Source organism: Suillus subaureus, assembly GCF_016647635.1.
Source record: "Suillus subaureus strain MN1 chromosome Unknown BJ212scaffold_47, whole genome shotgun sequence".
Classification (NCBI taxonomy): Eukaryota; Fungi; Basidiomycota; class Agaricomycetes; order Boletales; family Suillaceae; genus Suillus; species Suillus subaureus.
The window spans coordinates 124,357-136,096 of NW_024538603.1; the positions used below are offsets into that span (position 1 = coordinate 124,357).

The 11,740-nt window shown below is 42.3% G+C and overlaps 3 protein-coding genes across 3 annotated transcripts; 2 read left to right on the forward strand and 1 right to left on the reverse strand.

Annotated features, from left to right (window-relative positions):
* Nucleotides 1-3,021: 3,021 nt before the first annotated feature.
* Nucleotides 3,022-4,088, forward strand: BJ212DRAFT_1303711 (uncharacterized protein; the record flags this gene model as incomplete). Its single annotated transcript, XM_041333463.1, has 3 exons — nt 3,022-3,105; nt 3,152-3,584; nt 3,871-4,088. The coding sequence occupies 3 exons, from the start codon at nt 3,022-3,024 to the stop codon at nt 4,086-4,088; spliced, it is 735 nt and encodes a 244-aa protein (XP_041187703.1).
* A 1,761-nt stretch (nt 4,089-5,849) lies between these two features.
* BJ212DRAFT_1303712 (uncharacterized protein) lies at nt 5,850-8,051 on the forward strand (the record flags this gene model as incomplete). Its single annotated transcript, XM_041333464.1, has 9 exons — nt 5,850-6,058; nt 6,120-6,169; nt 6,460-6,884; nt 6,918-6,942; nt 7,003-7,055; nt 7,107-7,215; nt 7,495-7,584; nt 7,642-7,700; nt 7,758-8,051. The coding sequence occupies 9 exons, from the start codon at nt 5,850-5,852 to the stop codon at nt 8,049-8,051; spliced, it is 1,314 nt and encodes a 437-aa protein (XP_041187704.1).
* A 2,186-nt stretch (nt 8,052-10,237) lies between these two features.
* On the reverse strand, nt 10,238-10,834 carry BJ212DRAFT_1282743 (uncharacterized protein; the record flags this gene model as incomplete). The annotated part of the gene is made up of 1 exon (XM_041331700.1): nt 10,238-10,834. A coding segment is annotated over one exon (597 nt), but the record flags the coding sequence as incomplete, so codon positions are not given.
* Between the last annotated feature and the right edge of the window lie 906 nt (nt 10,835-11,740).

Sequence of the window (11,740 nt, forward strand, 5' to 3'; positions counted from 1 at the left end):
AAGCATACACACTAGCTCACAACTCCAGCCTATTGTGAGCTGATCTTGGTCATAAGAAGCAAGAATATAAGCTATGCTTGTTATATATTAAAAGATTAGATCATGGATGCAAGGGCAAGATACTGAAAATTGTAAAAAATGTCAAAAGTGCAATTGTCTATGCTTTGTTCCTAGAGAAGGATCATGTGTGTCCTGGGCTAGCTATATGATATATCTACTCCAAATATGCTCAGGAATAGACTCCCTACTGTCCTTACGGTCTGGTCCTGCAGGGAAAAAATACCCAGGGAGTGAACCACCAGGAGAGGGGGAGGTACATTATACAATAAAGGATTACCCTATGGTCCTGAGCTCCTGATATATTGTTTCTATTGCTGAATAGATGATGGGGATATAATTTCAAAGTCTATTCACTAGAAATAAACACATAGGAACATCTTTGTATTTTTATGGATACATGCTATAACCATTTAAGTACTGAGTCCTAACACTCAATAGTTGGTAGTCAGTATTCAAGCTCCAAGTGCTAATATCACCTACCAATATGTTCACCTTGACTCAGACTACAACTTTCATTTTTTTCATTATCCCCGATGTTTCAAATTTCTTTAGCATATATCTTGGTCAAATGATACCCAATGGACAAGAAAAGACTGCCAATACACTCACCTAGACTTAGACCACAACTGTCATTGTTTTCATTATCCCTGAGGGAGAGTGATTTACCAATATCAACTACCAAGTCTTGACTGCTGAATCCTGAGTACTGAGTCCCAAGTCCTGAGAACCCACTATCAAGACCTGAAACCCAAGTTCCAAACCTGACCACTGAATACCAAGTGTTGGTACTCAGGACTCAGGACTGTTGGCTGGAGTACCTGACTACTGATTCCCAGGTACCAAGCATCAGAACTGAGTACCAAGTTCCCAACTACTGACTCCCAGGTACCAATTACTGATTCCCAAGTCTTAAGTACTGACACTCAGTAGGACCACCAATACACTCACATAGACTTGGACTACAACCTTCATTAAGGAAGTTAAGCATAATAATGATTTTCATTTTTTCATTACTGCTGATGTTTTGGATTTCTTTAGCTTATATCTTGGTCAAATGATAACCAATTGACAAGGAAAGACTACCAAGACACTCACCTTGACTTGGACAACAACCTTTGTTAAGAAAGTTAAGCATAATAACAACTTTCATTATTTCATCATCATTTGCCTATATTGACTACTGAGTCCTGAGTCCCAACACTCAGAAGTCAGTAGTACTGGGTTTTGGGTTTCAGGCTTCAGCACTCGACACTCAGTGAATTGTGTAATGAAATAAAAAAATTTCATGTGATATACATTTTTTCAAGATTTGGTGTTTGGTTTTTGGTTCTCAGTTTTTGGTTTTTGGTTTTCAAATTTCAGGTGTCAAGTCTTGAGTTTCAGGGTTCAGGCCTCAGGTTTCAGGTTTCAGCACTTGACACTCAGTGAATTGTGCAATGAAATCAAAGAAATTCATGTTATATACATTTCTTTGAGATTTGGTGTTTGGTTTTTGGTTTTCAAATTTTGGGTGTCAAGTCTTTAGTTTCAGGCTTTGGGTTTCGGGCCTTGGGTTTTGGCACTCCACACCCAGTGATTTGTGTAATGGAATAAAATAATTTCATGTTATATACATCTTTTCAAGATTTGGTGTCTGGTTTTTGGTTTTTGGTTTTTGGTTTTCACATCTCAGATTTCAAGTCTCAAGTTTTGGGTTTCAGGCCTTGGGCCTTGGGTTTTGGGTTTTGGCACTTGACACTCAGTGATTTGTGTAATGGAATAAAAATTTTACATGTTATATACATTTTTGTGAGATTCAAGTTTGGAGTTTTGGGTGTTCAGGTGTTCAGGTTTCAGGTGTTCAGGTTTCAAGACTTGGTGATTTATGGTGAATGAAAAATAGATGTGTTGCACACTGGGTTTCAGTTTTCAGGCTTTTGGGCTTTGATACTTGGTGAGTGGTGAATGTCAGACATGGTCTATTCAGGTTTTCGGGCTTTGGGCTTTGGTGGTCAATGGTAGGTATATGCACTCATATAGTGGGTATGTACTCCATGTGCTCAATTCTCTGGTGCCTACATCAGCACACTGATTCCTATGTTATCCAACTATCTCAGCCCAGTTATGTTTATTGCACTGTTTACCTGGGCCCACATGTGTATATGATAACAACTACCTGGACCCACCCAACATGCAACTTCAGGTGTTGGCATTCAGTACTTGGCATAGTGAAGAGTTTTGAATTTTGATGTTTGAGTTTTGGGTTTTGGTACTTGGTGAATGTCAGACATGGGGTATTCAGGCTTTCAGGTTTTGGGTTTCCATGGTCAATGGTAGGTATATGCACTCATATAGGGATATTATACCAATACCTTGGCCCATACATCTAAATGATATGTATCTGGGCCCACCCATCTATATGATACATATTTCACCGCCCCATCAGCCCTGTATACCCCCACCTCAGCCCACCTGTCTATATAATAATACCTGCCATACATATCTCTTCAGCCCAGCACTCTACATATTGCCCAGATAGGCCCACCCATCTCCATCAGTAATAATATTTCTTCTGGTCCATCTGCCATCATTGAGGATATTTATAACATTAGCATAGATGGGCCCACCCATTAACATCAGCCCATAGTCCACTGGCCCATCTTATATAGGATATTATGTAGGTCAGGTGATCCATATAATATGGAGTTTGTCACTGAAGAGGCTCCAGTCTTGCATTCAACCTTCAAGGTATGAACCTCTTCATTTTCTTCTTCACAAGTAATCTACTTGCAGAAGATGCCAGTGAGCAATGATTATTGCAGCATCTGCTGCATAGATGTCCATGACTTGGAAGAGCATCATGTGCAATTCCATTCATTGCACTGCAGCTTCAAATTCATTGAGCATCCTGGAGTACCTGTCATTGTTGCCCACCAGGACAATGGCACTTTCTAGCACCCAGCATGTTTCAAAACATATGCAATGTACAAAAAGATGCATAATCATAGGTTGAGAGTGAAGGGTCCAGTGCACAAGACTTTGGTAGCCAAGTGGGTTGAAACACAGGTAGATGGCACATGACAGTCTGGAGTGTGGGTGATCTGACTTTCAGATTCAGGCTGCTTCTACTTCTTCAATTCAAGATGAGAGTGAGGACAAAGACAAAGACAGAGACAAAGACAAAGATGCTGAAGACAGGATGTATGAAGAGGACAACATTGATGACTCCTTGTTGGTACCTGCAAATGAAAACTACAAGATGGATCTGTCATCACCACTAGAAAATATGTATACCCAGCTCACCTTTCCTGAGTCCTCTCCTCCTGCCATCCCAGTTACCCAGTATCATCCAGACAGTCAGGACTCATATGATCAGGGTGTGAGGCCCTCACATTGGCAGCTATCAATGCCTGTCCTTACACATCACAGGGTGCAGAGTTCAACTGAAGATAATAGCATTGAGATCACTGCACCACCTCCATCTCAATTCATAAAGATTAATCCTAAGGTTAAGCCAATACCAGCATGGCCAAAGACTGTTCTGGGTCAGCATTATTTATATTTCTTCATGCATTCAAGATACTAGGCTAACTCTTGACACAGACACAGTTGACATTCAAGTTTTTGGCCTACAGCCTGCTGATAGCAGGGGCATGTTTGCTATTCCCTACAGTCACTCATCCATTTTCACATCAGTGTTTCTAAACATGACTGCCTGCATCATATATAAATCCCTTGGCTTGCTTATATGCATAATTTGTGAGATTGATATTGCCACAAAGTGCCTCTTTGCTCACTGACAGAAGCATTACAATGTGCCTATGCTTACAGCCAAACAGATCTCAGCCCTGGAGGCCTACAAACTTTATGAGTTGGACAGCTTTGAGAACTGGGACAATGCCAGCCCCATTGTTCCCAGGATTCCCTATCAAGATGGATTTATGTGCACATTTCAGGGCTGCTGCTTTGCCACCATCTTAAAGCAGTGCATCCAAGCTCATGACAGGGAGTATTGCACCTGTAACAATTGGAAGAGCTGTGTTGTATAGGCTCTCTATGCCAGCATGCAAAGAAAGTACCTGGTGATCATTTCTCACTCACCCCTTGCACTTAATACTGCTCCATCAGGATCTCAAGACTTACTTGGTCAGGTAGAATAATTCTATGAGCAGCACTGCATTTTGCACAAGGGATGCTTAGGACAGCCTATGGACAGGGCTCACCTGAACTCCTTTTTGGCCAAGTATTACCAGTCAGATGTGATTAAGGGTGAGTCACCTTCTGATATCATCAACTGGATAAAGATGTCTAAGAGAGATGAAAATGAGTTGTGCAGGATCTTGCTGTGTTTTCAGTGTTATTTTGGTGAGATAATCAGGCTGCTAACTGATGAGAATGCACTGCACAAGACTTGGATACTCCAGGTGGTCAACACCACAAAATCCCTGTGCATTTATTCATCTATTCATTCATCTCTGGCTGACAGTTCCATAACCCAGCCATGATCTCAATAACTGACCCTTCAAAGCACCATTGCAATAGCAAATGGTCCAGTGCTACATGCAAACATTTGCAAAGTTGATTGCATTTGTATCTTGAGTGAGGGCTAGTCAGCTCAATCATGCCAGCAATTCCATGGCTCAAAAGGTAGCTTTGGCAATCAAGATATAGAGCTGTAACAAGCAGCTTCTTGCTGACATGAATGAAGACCAGGCCACTTATTCTGCTGCCCATGACCTAGTCATGGTGCTACTTGTGACACAGTATCCACTAGTGATGCTCCTGGAATGTCTAGGCAGGCTCTTCCTTGTCTTCAGCTGCATCAAGCTGTCAGGTCAAATACTGGATCCTATTCACATAAACCTGTTTCTGAGCAAGCTGAGATGGTGTTTGAGAGCTGGGGCTTTCTATCAAATCTGTCTGTTGTTCAAAAATGCTCCTGCTCTCATTGTAGAGAGCAACCCACAGGTGTATGTGTTACCCTTCTCTTGGCTTTGACAGATGACTGACTCAAGTTGATGAACAGATTGATTGAAAAAGTACACAGGTGGCTTTGGAAGGATTATATGAATCTTTTTGGCAACCTGCTGGAGATAGGACATTTTCTCTTGTTTGTCACTGCCAACACATCTCTGCTTCCCTGAATGATGTGGGCAGATCTTGAAGGCTCTGCTCTTAGTTTTGATGGACAACTTATTCTCATCACCAACTTTGTACACCTTTATTGCATCCTCATGGAGGAGACAAAGGTTCAGCTGTATGAAGTTGTACTGTTGGGGGCTGCTTTACTGAGTATTAGCCAGGAGCACATTTATGATGATTTAAGCAATCTTGAACTAGGCTACTCATTTCTATCAGACAGAAGGAACCAGTTTTGGAAGCATGGATCAGCACTAATGAAAGAAATGACATCAATGTTCTTGGAGCATTTTGTCATGTTGTGCAACTCTAGTGGCATGGTATGGAGCCAGGGCCAAGTCAGATGTTGGATAAGAGAATGCAAGGACTGCCTTCAGAAGCTTTTTCTTCTATATCATCTGGGCTCTGGACAACCTGCTTGGGGCACTGAGCTTGCTATCATGTCCTGGCAAAACACCAACCTTCACCCTAGGAATGTCTACTAGTTTTCTGGCCATTTGAATTTTATGTTACATTATAACAAGACTCAGACAAACCAGGAAAAGGAGCAGGTCATTTTGCAAAGCATGCTTCCAGAAGCTGCCCAGTTAATCTCATGTTTGTCTCAAAAGTTCTGGTCAAATTTTTACATGTCCAAACTGTAGCTGATCTTTGTCTTAAAGACTTTAGCCATGCTTGCTTTCTACCTCAACCTGAATGGGAAACACTTTCAGTTCTCTGTTGGATATGAAAACCACCTGTTTAACAGGCTGTATGGGTCATGGGACTCAGATAATTTTTCTGATATCCTTGTTGCCCATACCAGTAGACCAGTCTCTGAGGGTGAACTGGGTCATTCCATGGGCCTTACCAATATCCATCATCTTCTCATTATCATCATGTGAAAAAACTGCAAGCATCTTATAGCTGATTTGGACCTAGAATAATACATTAATGAGTAGAGCAGGTACTAGGGAAAGGTTGCAAGAGGTTATATGGTTGATCACCTCAAGTGAGCACCTGCAAAAGTTTGTAGCTCTTAGCTGCACTCAGCATGCCCTTCTCTTTTCTCCAGCCACTCCAGCCACTCCCTCACAAGGCTGTGTATCTCCCCCTCACCTTTTATCCTCTGGAATCAACACCCAGCAGGTTGACTTTGGCTCTTTGGCCTGTGTCATCTTGCCCTATCTTAGCATTTCCATGCTCCTGTTCATCCATTGTGCCATTGCTAATGGCATGGTCATTTGCTCTCCCTTCTCAAACCCTCCTCAAATATATCACTCAATGACAATTTACCTACAGCCAGAGTTGCCAAAGAGAAGATGGTTTCAATTAGTCCCAACAGATTCAGGGACCTCTGGGCTCTCATGGGTCCCCAGGCAACATTTCAATCTTATGATCAGGCAGAAGTGATGGAGATTCTCATAGGAAGGAAGGTCCATACCATCATTATGCTAGGTTTGAGAGAGGACAGGAGTTTTTTCTACCTACTTCCTGCAATCTGCCCCAAGGAAGCTAGTCTCACATCAGTTATTATATTACCAGAATCAGAGTGCATTCAGGAGCTCAAGGCCCAATTTGATAAGAAAGACCTTTCTGCAGTGATCTGGTCCCCAGATCTTCATAATCAAGGTGCTTGTGTTTTATTGGTCAATTGCCAGAGCCTAGAGAATACAAGCTTCTGGACTTTCCTGGAAGGTGCACAGGGTTCCCTTTTGAGGATAATTGTGAGTCAAGCAGGATATGCCTTCCAATCCTAGGAATATCAGTGTGCAATTGCTAATTGTGAGCATCTCCAATGGCTGGGGTTGCCTGTTATCCTGTTGACTTATACCATGGCACTAGTAGCAGCCCTGAACCTCCTAGCACATTTCAAACTGAATCCCCTTACAATGCAGGTCTGTCCTGGTCATATGAACATTCAGAATATTTGTTTCTCTGCTTTCCAGACCCCTCTGAGTAACAATCTTGAAGACCCCTTATCAGCTTGTCTCAATAGGAGCCTTCATGATCTCACAATGGGGACAGAACTAATTCTGGTCATATGCCCAACCAAAGGTGAAGTGGACTGAATGGTAACATTATTCTCCAAGAATGTTATCCATGCACACCTAGCTTAGGACCACAGGGCTGCAATACTTCAAGGCTGGAGGACAGCAGGTGGTGACCATCATATTCTCTTCTCTTCCACTGCCCTTCCACCCAACCTCACTACTCTAGATATCTGGGTGGTGATCCACTATCACAAACCATCCAACTTTATCTGTTATGCCAACATACTTTCTTTGCTGCACAATGATGACAGGCCCAGTTATAGCTTTATCTTTTTTAATTTAGGGCCTCACCCAAAAGCTTGGGATGGGGATGAACCTGAGGCTCAACTGATGGGTGCTGGCAATGTTGAACAGTGGCTGCTGAAAAGAGCATGTCAGCACCTGGCTTTAAGCTCATTTCCCAGTTTTGAAGACAATGGCTGCTGCATAGACATTACAAGTTGCCAAATCTGTGATGTCTGTGAGGAGACACTACAGCCACCAGACAATGTCAGTATCAAGCCATGCATTTCTGTATGACTGAGTAGGCTAATCTATGTCACTTAGGCTCACAGGATCAGTTCAGGCAATAGCAGCACTGGCAGCATTGCACCTAGTACTGCTATTCAGATTTCTGCTACCATTATATCCCAGATAGTGAATCAAACACTGGTAACATGGGCTATCACCTACTGTCATCAAAGTGACATACTGAGAGGGTTGAGCCTCTTCAAAGATATTGTTTCTGGTGAGGAGATTTGTAGACTTTGTTGGATGCTTGATGATGTGCCCTATCATGGCATGGCACAATGCAAATCATATCAAGAAATAATATTTGCTAATGCTGCATCCCATCGCTAGAAGAGAGTCCTGATGCTCCTACCAAATCATTACTTTACATGTGGCCTTCCTCAAGTAAGTGTACATAAGGCTCCCCAAACTCTAATTGACACAACTTGCTAGATCAAAGATGTACATGATTTTAATACTATGGATGCACCCTGCACAATGATGGATGTGATCAGGCCCATGGTTTGGACCTGTTGGACTACCAAGGCACTTCAAGATAGGATGTTCAAGTATTTTCCAGACCTACTGCCAACAGTAGATGAGATGAGTTACCCGATATGGCTGATGGCAACTAGCTTGGAAAGCCAGCTACTCAATTTGCTTGAGGTTGCAGTATGGACCTTAATACTTCATGCTCTGCCAAGGAAGGCTACCACTGGCATACACCATTTGAAGTGAACCAATGCAAGCTAGCAGTTGCATCTATTACCTACCATGGACATGTTAATTTAGGCCTAGTTGGTAGGTCACTATGAGGGTATCTGTCATATCCCATATGCCAGACATAGATCCCATAATATTCCCACACTTTCCAGACCTATTTCCAGACCCCATATCTAACTCATTCCTAGATCTCCTTCCACCATGTGCTTCACACCTCAGCAGGATTAGCTCTGCTATGGATTTACCCCTGAGCTCTGGACCTCTGGATCTTCACTACTAACCTGATCCATACACCCCTATCCTGTCCACCCTATGCACATTCTGTCCAGCAAGACATCTGAACTTTACCTCCTCTCAGATTCCAGACTACATTGACCACCTCACATATCTCAGTCCTGTTTCTGCCTTGCCTTCTGAATCCCCAGATCTCTGGACCTATTCCCACCCTCCATCTGAGATCCTGCACCTATCCCCATTTAGGCATCTCCACCTTTCCAGTTCTTGGTTATCTCTGTTTCCATCTTGCTGATTGATCCTTGTACTAATTTTATCTCTAAGTTCATTTACTTGTGTTTTATCTGACTTACTGATGTGTTTCCATGTGCTCATACATAGCCTTACTCCTTTGCTTACTGATCCTCTCAGATATCCTCTAGTATATAACCCCTGTACAACTCCAGTAGAGTCCTCAGTCTGAATATCACCTTAGACTTGTCCAATCTTCTGCTAGACTTCAGTTCATCTGAGTTTGTCCTTTTCCATAAGGCCTAGGAATGCATTCCCTAGGCCAGAATTCTGGACCTTTGGATTTGTTCCCTATGTCTCTGTCCCAAGTCTAGGGATTGCTTCCCTAGGCTAGAGTCTTGCCTTGCTAGCACTTACCCTCTCTCCAGACTTTGGTCCAATCCCTGTCTTTCCAACTCTACCTTAGGGTAGTCTACCTCTGTTTGTTTCTATATTGGACTCTGTCCAATGTAGCCCCTATTCCTTCTGAACCTTCAGATGTCCTGTCCTCCTAACCCTCAGACATCCTGTTCTCCATACCTCCATGTCCTGTTCTCCATACCTCCATGTCCTGTCCTGTGTACCTCCAGACATCTTGTCCTCTGGACCTCCTACTCTTCCATCCTATTTCTTGTAGAAGTATTACCTTGTAATTGGAACTCTCTTGCACTCCTCCGGACATTTCATGTGCTCCTCCGGAAGTCCTCTAGCACTCCACCAGAGTAGCCAGCCTCTAGAAGTCCTCCAGACTTCATTAGACCATTATTAGACTTCCTTTGAAATGGAGGGCACATACACAGGTAAGGGGCACAGCGTATGAGCTGAGGCCAAGCCCCTCTGAGTCAGTCTCTCTTTCCACTTTGAGCAAACCAGTTCTTAACAGTATCCAATATATGGAATTACTTTAGTGTAAAAGGAGTTGCAGTATCAAAAGATGTGTTTAATGCATACTTACCTTTAAAAGATTAGAGCCTGAGGTAGCCTGATTAACCAAGACTGCAAATCCTGAAGACAACAGCTTGACATTGAGGCCAAAGCCAAAGTTGATAACCATTCAGGAAGACATTGAACTGAGAACTGATGCACATAAAGTGTGCTAGTCATTTTGTTCCATGCCATCAGACAAATGACTTGAAAGTACTATTTGTGGTATAAGTGGAGTTTCAAAGTGAACTAAGAGAAATTTTGCAGCAGACACAATGCCACATATTACCCTCAGACCTCAGACAAGGTGGTTGGTCCATGACTTTTGAACATAGGCAATAGCATATTGGAGAGCAAAATGTGGTATTGTATTACAAAAAATTGAGTCAAACTTCCAACTGAAACAGAAGAGGTAGCATAGTCCATAGTGTTTGGCACATCTTCCTCAACTGGTTCTTGATGATGCGGGAACATGTTTCACACATGGGTGACAACAGTGATGGCTCCATCATTAAGCACTGATAAAGAGTCAAGAGAACATCCAACATGCACTTGCACTCCCAATGAATTTGCTCCACCATTTCCAACCTTCTGCATCCTCTACAGGTCTTCATAGTTTCATCATTGTAACAATCCAGTATTAACATTAAAAGGGCCACCATCAACAGACCTTCCTTTCCCATAATTAGGCAAATTAAGTTGGCTGCTGTGAGAAGGTTCCAGTCAGCAGTACATTGTTGCACTACATCTCTTGGGACATGAAGCAGGTGACCAATAGAGAGATGTGATAGGTGGTAGAAAGCAGTGGGCATTATGCTTGGAACATGGAATTCTCTGCCTAGCTTTATTTCTAGAGCAGGTTCTGGTAGGCTGCTATCAAGGTCAAGTGGTATAGGGTCACAATCTTGATCCCATGCCATGACAGCTATTTCACCTTCAAGTTGATCCCACTGCACTAGCAACATTGGCCATTGAGTCTTCAACAGCTAAACAACCATTTGGCAAAGTTTGCTCATCTTGTATTTGTTCAAGAGTTTCAAAACATGGTGCACTATTGGAGGTACATGTCCACTCAGGTATTGAGAGAGTACCAGAGGGCTTTAGAGAGGCATCACAAATCAACAGCTGTATTTGCTAGAGATGGCTTACTTACAATGGAATATATGTATATCAATTTGAACAAAGACTTGATCTCCTAAGCATCCTCAGTCAGGCGCACTAGTTGAGTGCTATCATACATTTGGATTTCATTTGTGGCAGCAGATTTCAACATATTTGCAAAGATAGGCAAATTGTTGGACAGCATTGATTGGTGGACCTGAAATACAGTTGTTCCACCAGACTTGGTTGGAGCTGTAAGCACAATGTTACTGTTGAATAGGTACAGGGAATCATGCTTTTGTAGTAAATGTAAACCCTCAGATTCATGATGTTTGAGCTGGGTGAGGGACTGAATCTGAGTGAGAGCCATGAGGCAAGATAGTACTACCATTACTTACCACCAGTTCATGCACACCCCATCTCATGCAGTCATACAAACATTATCATTGTAATGGAAAGTCACTGTATCATCACATCACCTGAGTTACCCAATTGAGCCTTCCCTTTCCATGACTAATTTTTCTTCACATGAGGTTTACCTTATGTGAAGGAAGGCAGAAAATTCAAACACTTAGGTGGGCCATAGCTGATGTATGTTAAATTTCAACAGAAATATCTTGAAAAGTAAAAAATAATGATAATGGAGGTGATGATGAATACAACAAATATGATAACTCTCTCAAGCTCTGTACACAATGTTTATTGGAGCTGATGCATCTTAAACTTAAATAATGATGAGTTACATTTTGGGCTGCTTCTTCTGGGAGGAATAATGAGACTCAGGTGGA